This window comes from Coturnix japonica, chromosome 3, assembly GCF_054131305.1.
Source record: "Coturnix japonica strain WE chromosome 3, WE-NBRP24, whole genome shotgun sequence".
NCBI classification, from domain to species: domain Eukaryota; kingdom Metazoa; phylum Chordata; class Aves; order Galliformes; family Phasianidae; genus Coturnix; species Coturnix japonica.
The window spans coordinates 3262615-3282246 of record NC_140665.1 but is presented as its reverse complement, the minus strand read 5'-3'; the positions used below and the strand labels follow the sequence as shown (position 1 = coordinate 3282246).

Genomic DNA, 19632 nt, shown 5'->3' with positions numbered 1-19632 from the left:
TGCAAAGCTATCAAACCCAACAGCTTAAAAAGTGGTCAGATGACAACTTGTTAGATAGAATGTGTTCAGCAGCGTCTGCTCTTGGGAAAAGCTGTATATTACTGTCTGCTTAGAGGGAGCTGTCTGCTTAGCTGAGTTACTGTTTCATTTGGTTTTGAGGTTGCATGGTTCCTGCAGCCCAGTGGTTTCCAGTTTTGTAATAAAAGCATGGCTATTGCTCAACAACCGTACCGAACCATGGACATTCTGTGCTGACAAGCACATCTTGAATCAGCCAGAATGACTGCTGCAGAAAAATAACCAAATTTTAGGTAGAAATTAACTCAGGAAGAAAAAAAATAATTACAAAAACCAAACCAAAACAACTTTATAAAGGCTAATGTATCCAGTCGAGTGATGCTCGTACATACATTGCTGATACTGAGTGTTCTTCTGCTAACTTGTGACTTTGATCAGAATTCGTTTGGTTATGCAATTGAATAACCTGAGTTATGTGCTATGTCAGCAGAGAGTATGCTTGGCACTCCAAGACTATGCTGTTGTTTTGAAATTGTAGTTGGGTGTGGGATGTATTTGCAGGCCTGTAAAAAGGCATTTCTGTGAACGGTGCCTCCTTGGTTGGTTTAGTAGAGGTTTAAAAAGAACAATAAATTCAAAAAGTAGTGATGCAAGTGGGAAATGTCCCCTTTGCCTTGGCTGGTAACTATTCAGAAAGGTAAGTAACATCACTCCTCATCTCCACCAGAGGTGCAGTGCTGTATCTAACAGCCCCAGCATGGTTGCTCCCAAGTCTTATGGTGGCCTCTGTTCATTGCACGGCTGGAGAAATAGTGTGCAGTGAAAAGGTGGAGATCTTTAAACTGAGTCACATTGCTAAAGTAGTTCCCTACGATAGATTACACAGGTAGGCATCCAGACAGGTCTTGAGTATTTCCAAAGAAGGAGACTCCACCACCTCTCTGGGCAGCCTGTTCCAGTGCTCCATCACCCTTATCATAAAGAAGTAACATCAGTGAGCAATGCAGTTTCAACCTGCCTCTTTAAAGTCAGGAATTCCCTACATTGTAGCTGGCACCTCTGAGGTTCTCACTTGGAATTTTACTGCAGGTCTCTCTAGCTGCTCATTTCTAAAGGCTGGCCAACGTTTCTGATGTGAGGAACTACCTTGTGGCTTTGTATGCAAACAGTCTGCAAAATGTGGTTTAAAATCTATGATACGTGGCGGGGAGGGGAGAGAAATTAATTTAGAGTGGTATAAAAGTGGCAACTTTGGAAACTCATCTGTGTTCTCTGACAGCCATTCTGTCATGTAAAGCTGTCCCTGTATCTCAGCCACATGGAGTAAATCTCCTGTGACTGTATCAGAAGTTTGAATGCCGGAAATGGAAGAACCTGATGCACTAGGTGCACACAAGCGTGAAATATTCTTGGTTCTACTTCACTTCATTGGGAAGAGAGGGTACTCAGCACCTTCCAAAGAATTCTTGCTTCCATTTTTAACATCCCATTAATATTCAGGTCTATATGTTTTTACTGCAAGATGATGTTGCCTCTGAAAAATGCATGGTTACAGCTGCTCTAAGAACCAGAAGACTCGTGCTTCCCATTAAGCTAGCACTGATTGCATGGAAATTACCTGCTGTGTGGTTATTTTCTTCAAATGTGAACTAATGATTCATTTTCAGGTTGATTATGTAGCTTATATCTCAATGGCTGTTTTCCTTAGGCACCTTGGCTCACAGCTCTGTGAACTGGAAAAGCTGATAGATAAAATGATGATTGCAGAGTTTTCAACTTACGCTCGCAATGATTTAAATAGACCCCTAGAAGATGATTGCCAAATTCTAGAAGAGGTATGTCTCTTATTGAAATAAACTGTCTGATGAGTATGTCTGCATCTGCAACATCCTTAATTAGCATCAACTAATTGATTCAGTAGCAACATTGCCATTTTATGTAATTTCTCATTTAAATTAACCCCATACCTTTCTGTACTCGGTCTAATTAAATAATTGTAACTAACCGTATGGAAACATGATCCAGTGCTACTTTATTTGTTAGAAATGATTGCTTCTCTTTTAAATGTATGGTAAGTTTTAGTTTGGGCACTTGATGAACTTCAGCACACAGGTGGAAAAGAGCAGACCCTTATAGCTGCTTGGCCATAAAAATCCACTTTTGTGGCAAGGGTTGTGTGCTGTTTTTCTTCTGTCTTTCTGTGCACTCATAGGTGCTTGTATCAAGCATATGACTGCCCTGAATGCACACTTCATTTGCAGGGTGTATTCCTTTGAAGATCTCGAAAATGAAGCTATTGTGATGGCTTTGGAGTGCCTGCACTGTTCTGCAGTAATTGCTAGCTCCTGTGAGCTGTTTAGCCCTGTATAACGGATGGGTTTTGTTACATACAGTGAATGGCAGTCATGTTGAAATACTCCCATTTCTTGCTCTACCATTTCTTCCCACCTTCAGGCAGCAGTGTGTCACTTCTCACTTGTGCTGATGCAGTTGTCTTCAGTGTCATTCTGGACAAGGAAGTGTTAAACTTAAGAATGTGTTTCTGTAAGCACAGTTGGATGAGCACAACTGAGGAACAGGAATGAAAGAGGCTGGGAGGAAGGAGCTCCTTTAGCTGGTACTACCACAAGAAGCTTTGTACTGTTCAGTCATGGCGTTAGTCTGGAGGCACTGGACTGGTGTAAATTCTGTCCTCAGTGTGTTTGATTCGTGAACTCTTTCTATTGCTGCACAGTTTCTTGTTCTCTCCTTGATATTTTTAGCGTATTTCTTTTTCTTGACAGGAAAGACTTGTATCACTAGTATTTGGACTTTTAAAGCAAAGAAAGCTAAATTTTTATGAAATATATGGAGATGAAATGATCATTACTGCAAAGAACATAATAAAACAGGTAAGCCCCCAAGTTTTTGACTTATCCAATAAGGCTGCCTCAATCTCTTAAAAAAGTTTGTTAAAGTGGGTAAGAACTGCTCAGATGTTTTTTGCTGGCTGATGGTCTCATGTTTAGGGAACCAGCAAGCATTAGGGGCTTCTGGAAGCACAGAGATCTGTTTGCAGTGAAGACTTGATGCAAGGAGTAGGCAGCCTGAGTATGGCAGAAGATCACAGCATTCTCTGTGTGATTACCACTGTTCTGAATCCACTGGCTTTAGCTTAAATTTGTTTTATCTTTTAGCATGCAGTTTTCCCAAATGGCATAGCTTGTCATAAGCCCTAAAAATAAGGGCCTGCTCATTCTGTGCACATCTGTTCTGGGCCTGGACCTAAATTCACAAGGTGCATGGTAAGACCAGGATTAAACCCACTGTACTGTGGGTTTAACTGATAGTAATACGAAAAGAAATGGGTAAACGAATCACTGTAAGACAAAAGATGCATTTGGAGCAAAAATCCATTATTCGTGGAGACCTAAAGAAGTCGGCCTGTTCCACATGCGCTGGCTGAAAGTGGTATCTCTAAGAGTCATTTGAGGAAAGGCTGCAGTGTAGCAGTAAGCATAGAGAAATCTAGGAATGGAGGCTCTTGATATTTTCCAGCCAGGTGACTGGAAGGGGGGGGGTTGTCCTGGTTTTGTTTGGTTTTATTCCTTAAAAAAACCACATTATTAAATGATACGAATATGCCTTTGCTTTGTTTTTCTTTTTCCTTATTTAATATGAAGATTACTGTGCATGCTATGAAACAAAAGCAGCAGTTAGAAGCTAAGATCTTTTTTGTTGTTGTTTTTCCCCTTTAAATTTGACAGTGTGTGGTTAATACGGTATCGCAGATAGAAGAAATAGATACAGAAGTGGTTGTTAAGTAAGTATCCAGCTAGTTGTGTTGTTTTTCTTTAATGGTGGGTGGGGGATAGGAGACGGATGCTTTTAGCACAGATAAATTAACCATTCTAATTTTATATTAATTTCCATATAATCAAGGATTCTCCTTTTATTTCACCTTAAGCCTCTGCTCCTGTCTGCCTCTTTGAAAAACTGCATATGTTCTTCTGCTCATTCAGTCTCTAAAGTTAGAAATTGTTCCCTTAAATTTAACTTTTGAAATAAACATTAAAATTCTCTATGAACCTCCCTGCATGCAGCCTGAACTGCTGTGTCTAGGCATGCACTTCTTAACGGTGTGAAGGTGTTCCCTGTTTGCGTTAAAATGTGTTGGTAGTTTCAGTACACTGCGTGTGAAAGGAGCTACCCGGGCAGAGGTCAAACAATGCCAGCACGTAAGAAATGGGTACACGAAGCCCAGCGGAGGCAAATGCCATGTCCTGCAGCCAGGAGGGGGCAGCCCCTCACAAGATGAGAGGCAGAGGCTGGCTGACTTGGAGCAGATTTGTATGGCAGGACCTGTGGGTTCTCTGGGGGGGAAGGTTGGCCATGGATTATGAAGTGTCCTTACAGCTGCAGCCTGGGCTGTATTAGCATAGCTAGCAAGTCGAGGGAGATAATCTTTCCCCTCTGTTTTGAGGCTGCATCTCGTTGCTGTGCTTAGCTTTGGACTTCCCAGTGCAAGAAAGGCATTGAGATTTAGTGAGTGAAAGAGCTGGGCAATCCTGGGGAGTGGAAAGCTCAGGGGTGAGGTGCCTGCAGCTGCACCATGGGAGAGGTACAGCTGAGGTGGAGACAGAGCCAGGTTCTTTGTCCAGGTATGCAGGGAAAGGGCAAAAAGCAGCAGGTACAAGAGAAAGCAGAGGTTGGACGTGGGATCTCCAGAGGGCCCCACCAGCCTGTTTTCCTGCAGCTCCACGACTCACTGGGATCAGCAAAGGGCTACCCTGAGGAAAGCCAGAGCAGTTGAAAATACAAAGTGAGCAGCAGAGTCTGCATGGTGTTCGTGCTGAGACTGAAAGACTGGGCACAGCATCACTTTTAAACATTGAAGATTTATTTGTTCACCATTCTCCAGTGTTTACCATTCTGTGCTTGGATCCTAACTCTTTGTTGCAGAGTTTCACTTCTGTTCAGTCAATGACTTTCCTGCCCTCTGCTACAAACAGCTGACTTTCACTTTTATTAAAGTGATCTCATTGCAATGCAGCAAAATGAACTTAATAACACAGCTGTTGTAATACTTGCAAGGTATTTTTGTTTTTCCTTGTTGTCTCATTTTTTGATTAAAATATTATTAAATCCACAGCTCCTCCTTCATGGTAACACACGCTTATCTCTGGGAAAAGAGCCTTATGCCCTAGAAAAGCTAAAGTGAGGCTTTTGTTTCTCTAGCATGATCTATCTTTCTGTGCCTTCTTCTCCATTCCACTGCACACACTGTTAATCACGACAGTATTTCAGGTGATGTCTGTTGTCTTGCTAGATAAGTCTACGCAGTTTTCGTTACAGTTACAATTCCATTTAGAGCTTGCTTTTGTTCTTGATGTGCCGGTAGTCAGCATGGTTAGTAAATATTTGCTGTTTACCAAATACCACTCTCTTTTTTTAGGCTTGCAGACCAGATAAGAATGATGAATTTTCCTCAGTGGTTTGATTTATTGAAGGATATTTTTTCTAAGTTTACTATCTTCCTCAAGAGAATAAAGGTAAGGCATTAATTTGCCAAGATTTTCACGTAGCTGGTTCAGACACGAGATAAAGTTACTTTCCATTTGAAGTTTTTTTTGATGATAGAATTCAAACTAGATTGAAAGGAGGGATATGTGAATATCACCATCCAGGGTAAAAATGATTAGTGCCAACAAAGAGAGCGCTGGGAAGGAGATAATACCTCTTGTAGCCTGATTGCATCCATCTCAGGCTGCTGGGGATTAGGACAGGACTTTTGTATGTGTTAGATTGCTCCAAATGAGGTTTCTTTCACTGTTCTCGGAAACATCTGATATAGGTTACCATCAAAGGCAGATGGGTCTGCCTTTGAATGCTAATTGCACGGCAGGAAATAAAGCCAGGATTTAGTCAGATTTTTGTGGGTAAAAGAAAATCTTTTCCTAGTGCGAGTGTACGGTACAGGGTTTTGGGTCTTTTTTTTGTGTAATGAAAGTTATATTTGATTCTAGGCAACGTTAAATACTATCCGTAGCGTGGTTCTCTTGGTTCTAGACAAGAACCAAAGAACCAGAGAACTGGAGGACACCTTGCAAAAGAACTCTGTGAAAGACAGTCCCGTGGACACAGAAGTGGCTTACCTGACTCACGAAGGCATGTTTATAAGCGATGCGTTCAGCGAGGGGGACCTCCCACTTGTAGCAGCTGACACTACCTCTCAGAGAAACACTTCCCCCAACAGCGAGCCCTGTAGCAGCGATTCAGTCTCTGAACCAGAGTGCACTACCGACTCTTCATCCAGCAAAGAGCCAACATCGTCTGTTACTCCAGGAGGAGTGGAGATGATGTGAGTACATGCAATACCTGCCTCAGCTGTCAGGAGCAGGGTGTTGGGAGCTGGGGGTTGTGTGCAACGAAAGGTACGTTGAGGGAATGTGCTTTTCTAGGTAAACAAAGTGGTTATCCACCACCGTCATCCATATAGACTGCCACTGTCCCTACTCAGATTTGTTTGGTTAGCTTTGTTTTCACCTCTGTATATATAGTGGCACAAGGACCAACTCACCCTGTGTTGGGAGAAAAACACAACATGAGAGGAGTCCACGGAGTTAGAGTGAGGAGAGAGGAAGGAGGAGGTAGCAGGATCTCAACTGGTCTGGAGAAGTTAGCTAAAAATATACCACACAGATGGAGCTCTCAAGCAACAAAAGAGTTCCTAAGTCTAATTGTGAAACTTTGTTCAGAAATGGACTTGCTTCACCCCTTCTTTGTTTTCCTTTGTACCTCTGCTCCATGTTTGGAGATGGGCATTTCATTACACAGTCAGGGTGCTGCTCGCCCAGTTGATGTGCTGTTGTGTCCCAGGCTTTCTCCCTCATCTCATGCTGTCAGCACTAGCAGCCAGGCTAGACCAGAAGATTGTTATCTTCACTGGTTAGGTGAATGGCAGAGCTGTGCTTATGTGCTTGCTTCACAATGATAGACAAGCCACAAAGTTATTTTAAAAGGCAAGGCTTAGGACCCTGAAGGGTAAAGAGGTAGCAGAACGATGGCTGTAAACTTCAGTCAGGAGAGCACAGGGATTTATGGTAGACCTTACACCTGCACTGGGACTAAAATGCTGTGTTTATCCATCATACGTTTGTGATGCTCGAATGTTACGGGAGCTGGGTGATGTTTAGGTCAATAAACATCAGTATTTATTGTATTAGTAATGGTTGCATGGTTTTTTCCTTAAGTAATAGTAATTTGGATATTAAAACAGAATATAAGGACAGTTTGGTTTTGTGTTTGCTTGTCACAGGGACTGATGTGGCATTGACAGCAGCTTAGATGGTCCCATCTGTACAGAGTGGCTTTGGTGATTAACTATGTTTGACAGCTGCTGCAAAGCTCTTTCTTCTTTCAAATTGTGAGCAGAAACACCGTTTTCTATGAATTGATGTTCAAATGAATGGTTCTGTCATTTTTAGAATCAGTGATGACATGAAGTTGACTGAACTGGAACTGGGCAGGCTGGCAAATAATATTCAAGAGTTGTTGTATAATGCTTCTGATATCTGCCATGATCGTTCAGTCAAGTTCCTCATGGCAAGAGCAAAGGTAAGGAGTTTGGATCAGGCTGCTGGTGGAGCTTCATCCTCAGTGCGAAGTTACTACAAGTTCCTGGCTTAATGAGTAATCCTGAAATTGCTTTCCCAGTTGGTAGTAAGTAATTGTTGTCACAGTCACTTGATGTTAATTAATGCCCGCAGCACCCAAGCTTTAATGTATCACATCACTGTAAAGTAACATGAGTTTTCACTACTTTTCTGTTTAATATTTTGACTTGCTGTCTTTGAAGTTCCATGAAGAGAATGCATGATCTCTGACAAGACAGCTGTTTGTACTGCAGTCTCTCTATACTCTGTCCCATGTAGGATAAAAGAATGTGCCTTTAAAATACTGCTAACCCTCAGATGTACTGTCTAGTTGATTCTCAACTTCTCTGAATTTTTGTGGTGTTATGTCTCCTTACAATACGTGTTTCTTTGCATACAGGGTGGCTTCCTGGAGAAGCTGAATTCCAATGAGTTTGTCGCTCTTTCTCGCTTGATGGAAAGCTTTATCTTAGATACTGAGCAGATCTGTGGCAGAAAAAGCATGTCCTTGCGAGGAGCACTTCAAAGTCAAGCCAATAAATTTGTGAATAGGTTCCATGAGGAGAGGAAGACAAAGCTAAGGTATTTCTGTGTAGAAGACCTTCATGTTCTTACATGCATAATTTTTATCAATTAAACACCAGGGAAACACAAGTCTTTCATGGGAAAACGCTAATCTTCATTGCCTGGATCACTCATAACTTAGTTGTACTTAGGAGGGGCAGGCTGGGCAGCCAATTTAAAACACAATTATTTTCAACTGTTTTAGGTTTTTACAGCTTTCAGAGCAGTTTCTTTAAACTGGATTGTTCTATAGTTAAGTAAATAAGGACAGCTTGTAGCTACAGGAAGAACTCAGAAGTGGTGTTGGAGGATGGGGTTGCTTTATTTCAGGAGTTAGCTGGTGAGGGAAGAACCTCCAAGAAAAAAACAAGGAAAAAAACAACCCACACACCACAAAAATCCAACCCATACTGGGAAGCAGTCTTCCCAGTAACACATACCAAGTCCCTTTGTTTTCATTCATCATAAGCATCAAAAGTTCCAGTGTTTCCACGTTGTTTCAGTGGCAGTGATCTTGTAAGGACTTTTATTACTTACTGGGATTGACTGTGCTCTGTGATAGTTTGAATAAACAGATCTCTGGGCCAAAAAGGTGTTTTTCTGGTTTGCTACTACTAATCATCAAGCACTTCTTTCTAATAATAAAGTTTGATGATGTAACACATTGGGCCACTGGCTATTTTTATATTACTATAGGTTTGATTCAGCAGCAGTACAGGCAAGAGAAGTGTCTGGACAGGGTGTTTTGTTTTCTCATCCTCCTTTCTTTTGTCTTTGTAACTTAAGCCTGCTCCTGGACAACGAGCGCTGGAAGCAAGCTGAAGTTCCTGCCGAATTTCAGGATCTCGTTGATTCTGTGTCAGATGGCAGAATTTCTCTCCCGGAAAAAAAGCCATCAGGTACGTATCTTGCAGTTCTACTATTAGTGGAATCTAAACGTGTGATCCACAGACAGTGCTGCTGAATGTTGACGGATGTATTCTGCTCTGTGCTCGTTTTCTGTAGCATGACTGGGGCATCAGAAGGAAGGAAACAGATGCTTTTTTTTGTGTTAGCAGTGTTGAAACTTGGGCTGACTTCAAAAGTTTATTTTTCTTTCATTTGAAAACCCATTTAAGTGTTAGCACAGGAAGGGAGTTGTGTTCCCAGTAGTATTCCCAGTGTAAAGGCTTAGCTTACAATCCATGCATAAATTTAGTCTTTCATTGAAGTGCTGCAAGGGAACAAGGAGTATGTGCATGTGTTCAGTTTCCTTTGTGTTATGAAATGCTTTGCACCTTTCCACTGCTTTGTCTGCCAGTTGTTCAAGTGAAAGACTGCATGTTGTATGGCCACACATGGAAGTGAAAACTTACGTACATTCAGTTATTTACCTCGACACAGAAACCTTGTTTGACCTGAAACAAGTCACTTTTTTCTCCTTGTGCTTTGTCTCCCCACATGCACTATGGGAATGCATAATGTATTCTTACCTCGTGGGGATTTTCATCTTGTATTGCCGCGATAAATGTCTGTGAACAGTTAGAATGGGGAGATAGCTTTCCCAGAGGGGAAGGAAGATGGCAATAGGTGAGAATACAGTCATGTTGTGGTGCAGAAGCCCTGTCTGCCCCTCAAAAGGAGTGCAGAAGGGATGGAAGGTTTTGCCTTATACCTTCCATCCATACCTTAATACACAAATCATGGAACACAACTCCAGTGCTTGTCAGCCATTCCTCCTAAAGAAGCTCTTGCAGCTTTCTTCAAGAAGACAGGAAACTGAAGGCATCAAATTTAGCATGAAACACTGCATAAGTAAGAGCTTCTGCTGTGAAGCCTGAGGGAAAAAGTGGTTTGAAGGTAAAATATTAATATACATAGCAAATCACTGGAGAATTTACAGTAGAAATCCTCATAGCCTTTTCTGCTTTTTCTTATTGTGTTTCTAACCTGTTGTATTTGAAGTTTCTAAATCTGTAATGACTGTGGGACTTTGGGGGATTTTTGATGTCAAATCCCATCTGTATTCGAGTAGGTATGACCAGTGAGGTTGCTTATTAATTATAGTGAGTGACCCAGTTTTTTAAATGGATCAGTATCCCAAAGATTGATTCACTGGTTTCAGACCTGAGTGAGGGGATGCCTGATTTCTAGAAACCAGCTTTTATATTTAATACTAGTTCTTAGTTGAACTCATCCTTTTCCTTTATTGCTAAAATGTTTAGGTGCTGAAGAAAGGAAGCCAACTGAATTCCTTATTGTTGAAGGACAAAAATATGCAACAGTTGGGTAAGAGTTACTTTTCCCTTAACAGTGGGTTAGTTTGGCAAGTGTTTTGGGCTGGAACTGTGATGAATACTAATAGCTCTAGCAATCTTATTTAAGTAGAAATAAAACCTTTCCTTGCACAGATTAGTTTCCTTTTAGTTCCTGACCAGCTTTCAAGCTCTTCTGTATTATTAAAATACTATTTCTTCTCTGAAAGACAAGGCTGAAATTTATGGTTTCATTTGATTTTTGCAGTTTTGTCATGAAAACACTTGTTCATGGAAAATATAGATTTATTGTCACAGCACATTGTTTTTATGTCTCACAGTATAGGTCGTCTCTGGCAAAGTACACAAGCCCTCTACTGATTGATTGCTTATCTTACTCAGAATGAAAAATAGAAGATGAGGGCTATCTCAGAAGCTGTAATCCATATTTCTTGGTAGCCTGATTGCTTTGAGTTTGAAAGTAGTTTCTTGTAGCTACATCACAGATAATTTAAAGTACGTAGTACTCCCACATTTCTTTCATTCAGAAGCATTCTGTTTCCAAAGATGGAGAGGCTTAACTGTTAAATATGCCTGGAGGTGTTGGGTTTTTTTTAGGAGTAAAACCTGGAACATGGCACTTTCCAGAGTCCTAACATAATTTACCCCAGACTTAAAGGGGAAAGTACTGATTTACATAAAGTCTTTGACCGGCTCTTGTTTCGTGAGTTGCTTCATGATGATGTACCATTGTTCAATTAGAAGCAAGCTGGTGGTTCAGAACTTCAGTGCCAGCCTACTGATATCACTGCAAAAGAGAATTTCAGGTCAAGTAGGAGCATTTGAACATGCTTCAAAGGATGAAGTCTACTCAATAAACTGTGTATTTGATAGTTAATCTCTGCTCGTTTGAAGCTTTATTTTTAGCTCCGTGGACTAATTGTCAGTATGACTGGCCTGCTTGTTTTTTTTTTTTTGAGATCATCTGTGCACTGAGGTAACGTATTTGGCTGTTTCCTCCCTTGTAGGACAGTATTGCTGTTAATAAGAATAATCCTCGAGTACTGCCAGTGTGTGGATAACATTCCTTCCATCACCACCGACATGCTCACCCGCCTGTCTGATTTACTGAAGGTATGAATCCAAATGTGCTGTCCGTGCCAGTTGAGAGTATTCAGGGCAGTGAATTTACTGTAATGTTTCATGTACTTTTACAACTTGATGAAAATGATGCAAATTATCAAGAAATGATTGCATTTTTTACTGTGTCATAAGGTAGGCTTTTAAGCTAAGGGTGCTGAAGGTGCCATGTGCTGTGTCCAGAAGGCTGTTGTTCTTCTCGTTCACCAGGGATGGTTTGAAATCCCACCTTGTAGTGTTTGTCATGGCTGTCCATCCTTCATGCAGGATGTAGGATTAATGCTGCTGACAAAGAAGCAGTTTGATTCCAGGTGTCATGGAGATCTGTCTGTATTCAGGAAGGGAACTAGTCCCTCGATTTCTACAAGTCAGTAGAAGCGTGAGAAGTAGCATGGGATGAAACTGCTGCTGAAAAGTGTAAAGGTATCAGAGACCAGGCCTTTTTTCATTCCTTTCTCTCTAGAGAGGAGGAGTACTGGCAGAGTATATGCTGCAAGGTGATACAAAGAAATGGTGATAAAGGGAGTACTTTTATAAACATAAACCAACATAAAACCTTGGTTATATATCCAGAGCTCACCGTTTATTTATTTCAGGGTTTTCACATCTGTCTTTGCCCACAATTATTATATCAGGTATTAGAGTTCTGAACATAAGGATGATGGATAGAAGGCAAACAGTCTACTCTGCCAAAGTATGTTTTACATAAAGGGGGCTGAAGGGGATGGAAACATACTGGGGAGATGGGCCTTGAAATAGTATCCTTCTGTTAGTGGTCATTATCTGAATAACCAGATACAGGAATGGTTCCTGTACTCATCATTTGTGTTCATCCTCAAACCTTCCCTCTTAAATGCCATTCAAGGAGAACTTAGTCAATCCAGGACTGGGGATGTACCTCTTTTTACTAAATCTGCTGCTTCACACAGGACTTGCAGAACCTTTGTGAAGGCAGGCAGAACAGCAGCAGCTGCCTCAGACTTAAGCACCTTTGCATCTGTGTTACTTCTTTCTGCCTTCCTTTTCTTGTTGTAGCTCGAGATAAATGATTCATGTTTTATTGCTTGGTATCCAGGCATCCAGTTTAGTTGTAGTTCCTGTCTCTGTGGCAGCGAGATGACCATCAGAGAGGTGACAACTAGCAAAACCAAAAGCACATTTCTTTATGCTTTGGACAAAATAAGTGTCCTTACAGCTCACTACTGTTTATTTGAAAACTTTCAAAGCTAGCAAGTTTCGAAGGTAGCAAGAATACTCTGTGATTGGAAGCTGTAAAGTGGTTCCTGGATGATGAAACTTTGTCGCTCTAAACAGAGTGAAATGACACCTGTGAGTGAACAAAAACACAGTCATCATCACTGGAGTTAAGCTGGCACAAATGAGAAGGTTTGCAGCCACGCTGCCAGAATGCAGAAATACTTTCCTCCAAACAGTCACAAGGAGGAGGTGTTGCTCTAACCTAAGTTAAATACCTCAGAGGGCTGAGGCTGTGTAGGATATCTGTCTTTGGCTCGGTGGCTCTACTTCCAAAGTCCACCAGGAGGTACAAGAAAAGATCCTGCTTTTCAGGAGGAAGAGAGGAAGTGAATGTCAAGCAGCTGTGTTCAAATGTGAGCCCTGGAATTCCTGCTGTCCCTTTTGAGCAGGGGTTGGGACTACAGGAATGTTTTTTCCATCTCTACTGCGTCGTGCAACCCAGCGTGGGATGTCTTGGGTCTTGAGCTGGGCCAACAAATAGAATTCCTAAGACAGAATATGCTAAGAGGAGCTCTCTTACTGTCCCAGAGAGCCCATTGGCCTGTGTCTGTTTAATAACATTTCTCTCTTGGAGCTACATTAGAAAGGTCAAGTTATAAGTCTTTAATATACCAGGAATTCCTCTACTCCTGCTTTTTGGCGTGACTTAACATTTTCTGTATGACATTTCTTAGATTTCCATGTTCTGTGGTGTAAGTAACACCAATTCAGCCACCTCGGCAGTAGTGAGATTGATACTTTCAAGTTTTCCTCTATGGTAAGCAGCGTGAAAGGTGTGGAGCCAGAGGCAGAAACTCATTCTTCTGTTCTCCATTCCTGTATTATACTTTGTCCGTTCTGTTGTAGCTGTTAAGATTTTTATGTAACAATGTAGTTTTAATACCAGTATTTTTACTTCCCTCTGATGAAGACAGCGAATATATATACACAGCCAGCATATGTTTTCATTATCTTTTTTTAATGTCTCATAGTATTTCAACTCTCGAAGTTGCCAGCTGGTGCTTGGAGCCGGTGCACTGCAAGTTGTTGGGTTGAAAACAATCACTACAAAAAATCTAGGTATGTGGTTCTGTATTTAAGGCATCAACTGTTGTACTCCTGCCTATCAAAAAATAAAATAATCCACTAAACACTTAAAACATAACACTAAACACTTATGTTTGTGTTGGGGTGCTTTGTGTGGAACACAAGGTGATAAAGCCTTGCTTACTTGAGGGTGAAACATGTACGAAAGCTAACTGCCTGTGCAAGAGATGCATGAAAATCCAACCAGTCCCTTTGCTGTTTTAGCTGAATGCTGTGAGTATAAAACTCCACTGTGTTGGGTGAGGGAAACAGGCTGGCAGGTTTGCCATGAAAATGTTCTGACTGTGGGAAGCTGCAGTTACTCTTCCAAGGGTGACTCTGGTGTCTGTGTGCCCTGTGTAGTGCTTGGGTCTGGAGATGGGCGGTGTAGGCAGAGGGTGCAGCCAGACACCAGCCTCCCCCTGTGTTTTGCTGAGCTGTGCCATCCTGTCTGCCCTGTGGTGCTGTTTTGGAACAGTGCGTCCACAGATTCCTCCTGTGGCTTGTAACCACGCTTCGGTGAAGCACAACATGATCTCAGTAGGTGGCCGTGAACCAAATAGCAAGTCTTTATGTGGTTGAGTGTCTTGGTGCAGTGAGGTAAATTAGAGCTCTGTGTGCTGAATCCAAAGTCAGATTTGAGCTTTAGATTGTGCAACTATTCAGCAGAGTTTACGTGCCTAGGCTGCTCCAGCTGAAGCGTGGCAGTGCTAAATGCACAGCTTCATGCTGCAGGGAAGCCTGATGATTGTACTCAATGAACCCCTCCTCCATGTTTTAAAGTGTTTCCTGAAATGAAGAGCCTTTAGCAATGGGTTGAGGCAAATGCCTTAACCTCCAGTTCCTATATTTCAGGGTGCAATGATTACCAGCTAAGAGATCAGCTTGAGGAGGGTGGGATCAGAGGCTCCCCTGGAGCCAGCTCTTGGCTCCAGACTTGGCCAGCACAGAGACTATGCTGACACCACCATGTTCTGCTGCTGGCTCTGACCCTGTGTGCTCAGGAGTAGCTCAGTGCTGGGAACCCTGAGGGCACTCAGGCAGGAGCTGGTTCCAAGCAGTTTGGTGCTGGCAGGGCAGTGTGTTTGTGTACATCGCTTGGGGGAGAAACATTGGTGCCTTGGGAATGTGTCCATGGAGGTTAGATAGCTGCTGAGTCAGGTCTTCTGGGATCTCTGATGTCTGCGTGTGCTCAGGGCTCCAAATGTCAAGTAGACACTTAAGGCCCCTTGTAAAACTAGTCCCTTATTCTGTATGCTACCACAGCTGGGTGTAAATAGCCAGGTGCTAGTGTAGCCTTTTCACTGGGTAGGCTCCTCCAGTGGAAATAAATGCTCACCTCCTTCCTTGTATTTTTTTAAAGCAGGTTACATTGTGTTTAGATCTACCTTATTAAAGGAGGTGCAGTCTATACAGAATGACTCTTCTTGTGTACTAATTGCTTTTCCTCTCTCACTTCTGGATTTACAGCCCTGTCTTCACGTTGCCTACAGCTCATCGTACACTACATTCCTATTATCAGGGCTCATTTTGAAGCTCGGCTGCAGCCAAAGCAGTTTAGCATGCTCAGGCACTTTGACCACATTACAAAGGTAACTCTTTTGACATTTCCTAATTAAGCAGGAAGTTCTGCTTCTTAGCTGTGCTCTGAAAAATACGAATGTCGTTAGATAATAAATAAAATCTACTTTCTCTCTCATTACAGGATTATCACGACCACATAGCTGAAATCTCAGCAAAGCTCGTTGCCATAATGGATAGCTTATTTGACAAGCTGTTATCCAAGGTAATGATTTACAGAAATAATTAGACACTAAATTGCTGTTGGAGGTCTCACTGTGCAGCGCCTTGTTGTTTCAAACGAAGTCTTAAACTTTCTTCATCAGTTGTTGGAACTCTTCTATATACACAAAGCTCTGTGTTGCACTCATGCGTTTGTCTCAACACTTGTCACATGGGCCTCATTTGTCTTCCTCCTTCCTCCCCCCAAACTGTTTCTGTACCAGATGTGATTGGGCTGGTGCAGATGCTTTGCCATGCAGGAACTGAAGTGCCCTTCCTCTGGGCAATGCTATCCACAAACAGCTCATCTGCAGCCAGGCTGCCACCTCTCCCCAAAAGCTGGCTCCCCTTCCCTTAGTTTCCTGATGGTGCCTCATTTCCTGCAGCTGAGGAAGCAGAAAAAACTGCCTGGGGGGAGGAATTTTCCACAAAGAAGGATCAAACCATCAGTAGGTCTGTAAGCCTGGGGACTGCAAGCCTGCACTTAGAGGGTCCCACTGTGTGGCAGAAATGGTAGCTCTGCCATTAAATGCTCTTAGTGTTTTATGAGTGTCTGTCAACTGGACTGATCGGTCCTGGGCAGGATCCAGTTCCTGGCTCACCTAGAAGTAGAGAACACTGCGCTCCTTGGGGCCGTGGAAGAGACTGCCCTGAGGTGGGGTCTGCTGGGCCTGCTAATCTGGTGGAGAAACTATTAAAGCTTAGCATTTGCTTTGGGTCTAATGTGGGTCTTATGCTCTTGTTGTGCTTATGCTTGTAAAAAGATGCTTATGGCCTTTTCTAAATACACAAACAGTGCTCTGTTCCCTGCACAAAATAGAAGTTCTATCAAAAATGTCGCTCTTTGAGCCCTTTTTTGTCATCTTCCTCTTGAAAGTGAAAGATAAATGCAAGAATTTTGGTTACTAGTACTAACCAAGTTAGCCCACAGAATGTCATTAACACTATTTTTGTTTTTGATGGTAATTATTAAGTACCCATCCCCTGCTGTCCTTCCATCTTTCCAGTCTGCTCACCTCTTGTGAGCTGGCAGGGTAAAAGAACTGTGAATATTCCTGTATTTTAAAGGTCTGAAAGGCTTGAGTGAGAGTGCCTGGCTCATGTGAGCTAATGCAACCCACAGAGGACAGAAGAGGATGCCATGTGTTGGTTTGCCTCCCTTCCTAACATGTCCCATAATCTGGTTTATCTTGTTCCTGCGGTGATGAAATCTCAGCACTGAAGGCAGTGAAGAACATAAAAAAAAAAAAAAAAAAAAAAAAGAAAGCTTGGAAAATTTGCAAATGGGCAAACTATGTAACCATGTCAGTATCTTCTTTGAGTGACTTATGGATGGATAAAGTGGTCATCTGCTTTTAAGTATGCAAATCCAAAAGGATGAGCAAGTGAGTTTCATGGCAGGGCTGTGTCTAGTGCAGTTTAAAACCAGATTGCACAGTCTAGAAGGCACGCTGCTCGGAGCAAGAGAAACAACTTAGCCCAGTCGTTAGGCTGCTGGCCTGGTCCTTGGCCAGTGTGAGATGTTGCTTTAGTTTCTCTGAGCCCATGGAGCAGGAGCCGTGCTCACACCATCCCAGTGCAATGAGGCCATGTGCTGTGTACGGATCCTGGCATCTCTGTTGGATTTGGCATGGAGTTAAAACAAAAAAGGGTGGGATAACAGTTCTAAAAACCTCTCTTTTAAAATTGATAAGAAAGGGTGCATGGTCATGGAAAAAACCCGGGTGGAGTTCTTAGCTTCTCTTTCTGCCTTGTGACTATCTGGAAAGAAGAGCAGTAAATCTGTCTGATCTCTCATGGTATTACCTGCTCTTGACCTTAGCTGGAGATGAAAATAGGCAGCTACTCTCAGCGCTGGGTTCATGTTTCCTCCTCTTGCTGCTGCTACTCTGTCACAATGAGGAGTTTGTCTGTAGTCCCGCAGGAGCCATCGCTGCAGCTTGCCAGTTCCCTTTGGCTTTGTACTGTACTGGTGAACTGTAAGTCACCGGTTGCCCAACTCTAATGTCTTGAGGCACAATCCCGCGTGCTGTGCGAGGAGCAGGGCCCCTGGAGTACTAAGCACTGTGTTTCTGCTGCTTCTCCTGTTAGTCATTGGTTTGGCTTCTCCTTAAAGGCTTTCTCAGACCTTCCCATTTTGTTTCCCCCGTTTCATCTCCCACTCAGGCAAGCTTTGTTCTCTTTCCCAGTTCAGACTAGTATACAAGCGAGCATCTCCTCCTGTTTCTTAGTCCTAGTGAGTCAGCTCTTCCTCTGAATGCTGCTGGAGATTGCAGAGGAGACCACGGGTGTTTAACCCAGGCTTATGCCAGCACAGCCTCTCCACCAGCAACTGAAGTGCTGGCATTGCTGCCAGCATAGTTTTTCCAGGTACTTCAAAAATCACATTCCAGTCTTCCCTTTCCAGAGCAGAGATGCAGGTAATCATAGAGGAGTAGATTCCTTTGGTGGTGATTAGTTAGAGATGAAGGTGTGGAAATGTTCAGATTTCATCCTGGTTTGAGTGTGTTTACAAAGCAGGAATTGCTAAAAGACGGATTGTGGTGATGGTCCTTGGGTGAATAGCACCATGTTGTGCCCAGTGCCCATTTCGTTTGTGGTAAGTTAAATGAAATTCATGATAGCAGCAGCAGCGCAGAGATCCTGCTGGCTGTTGGAAACTCTCCTATATAAGCTGTTCTACAGGGACAGAACAGAGTAACTAGTTTTGCTTTTCTTTCCAGTATGAAGTGAAAGCTCCTGTTCCTTCAGCATGCTTCAGGAATATCTGCAAGCAAATGGCAAAGATGCATGAAGCTATATACGACCTCCTTCCTGAGGAGCAAACTCAGGTGAGCGTTACCTCTGAAGCCTGTGACTCCTCTCTTGCAAATGCACTTGCACTCCATAACAAGAGAGACTTCTGCTTTGTCTGCACGGGGTGGGAATCTTTGAGCTTTGGCAAAACCTACACACAACCCTTGCTAGGAATTCTTCTGTCACACGCTGCTCGAAGAGGGCGGGTTCTGAAGGTTCCAAATGTATTACGCAACTAGATTGTACCAGATGGCCTTTCTCAGTGTTTTGCTGCAGTTAGTGCTACTGCTTAGATTTACAACTAGAGTTGTAAATCTAAGGACAGGAAGGACTGATAGAGTTGCTGAATGTGCTGAATCGTAGTTTCTCTTTTACGCTAAATTAAATGTTCCCTTCAGATTGCTTTGTGCACTTCCTCTTGGAAGAAGAAAAAAGACTCTAAATGGTTATAGTGCAGGAAAAAGGTGAATTCTTCTAGCAGTTTCTGGGTGCTTCAGACAACAGGGGAGAGAAATAAATAAATAAATAAAACTGTCCTTTAAGTGCATCATGTAAGAGATAAGCAAGAGTGTATTCTGTCCTGTACGCAGTGGTATATTGTAGTGGCCAGCTAGACTAGGAGGAGGAAAGCCTGACAGATGGGAAAAGCACATGAATTGCATGAAAGAAACGGAAAGTTAGTGGGGGTTCAGATGTTTGCAGTGTGTTCTCTGTAGGCAGTGGGATGGCTCCTCATTCGGTTTGGTTTGCTCCTTCTAGATGTTGTTTTTGAGAATTAATGCAAGCTACAAACTTCATCTGAAGAGGCAGCTGGCCCACCTCAATGTTGTCAATGATGGAGGACCTCAGAATGGGTAAGTATCCACATTTCTTTTTTATACCGATGAATTTAAATGGGCGAGCGTTGTCTTACGCAAGAATTTATAGGAGAATGCAGCCACGCTCCATGTTTCAGTTCTCATTTGGAGCTTTTTACACTAAAGGCACAAAGACTTTTGCCTTTTCTTACTAACTGTGAGAATGCAGCAAGCTTGCTAAGAGGTCGGGGGGCTGGGTGTTGAATTCAGCCAGCTTACCCCCGTGCAGTGAAGCACTGTCTTAGGTTGAAGAAGTCAGAGAAAGAAGAGCACCCAGGGTGTGTT

At 42.6% G+C, this 19632-nt stretch overlaps 1 protein-coding gene across 6 annotated transcripts in view; it reads left to right on the top strand.

Annotated features, from left to right (window-relative positions):
- The window catches only part of VPS54 (VPS54 subunit of GARP complex), a 37127-nt gene that overhangs the window by 15458 nt on the left and 2037 nt on the right, over positions 1-19632 (top strand). For 5 of the 6 annotated variants that reach the window (XM_085542373.1, XM_015856551.3, XM_085542374.1 and 2 more), the window contains 15 exons: positions 1727-1853; positions 2802-2909; positions 3765-3820; positions 5453-5549; positions 6024-6358; positions 7485-7614; positions 8053-8234; positions 9003-9115; positions 10421-10484; positions 11479-11584; positions 13819-13906; positions 15383-15504; positions 15618-15698; positions 18418-18525; positions 19250-19344. In XM_085542373.1, the coding sequence (XP_085398499.1) occupies positions 1727-1853; positions 2802-2909; positions 3765-3820; positions 5453-5549; positions 6024-6358; positions 7485-7614; positions 8053-8234; positions 9003-9115; positions 10421-10484; positions 11479-11584; positions 13819-13906; positions 15383-15504; positions 15618-15698; positions 18418-18525; positions 19250-19344 (1812 nt within the window). Of the gene's footprint in view, positions 1-1726; positions 1854-2799; positions 2910-3764; positions 3821-5452; positions 5550-6023; positions 6359-7484; positions 7615-8052; positions 8235-9002; positions 9116-10420; positions 10485-11478; positions 11585-13818; positions 13907-15382; positions 15505-15617; positions 15699-18417; positions 18526-19249; positions 19345-19632 lie in introns of those variants that run through there. The other variant, XM_085542375.1, reaches the window with a different exon arrangement.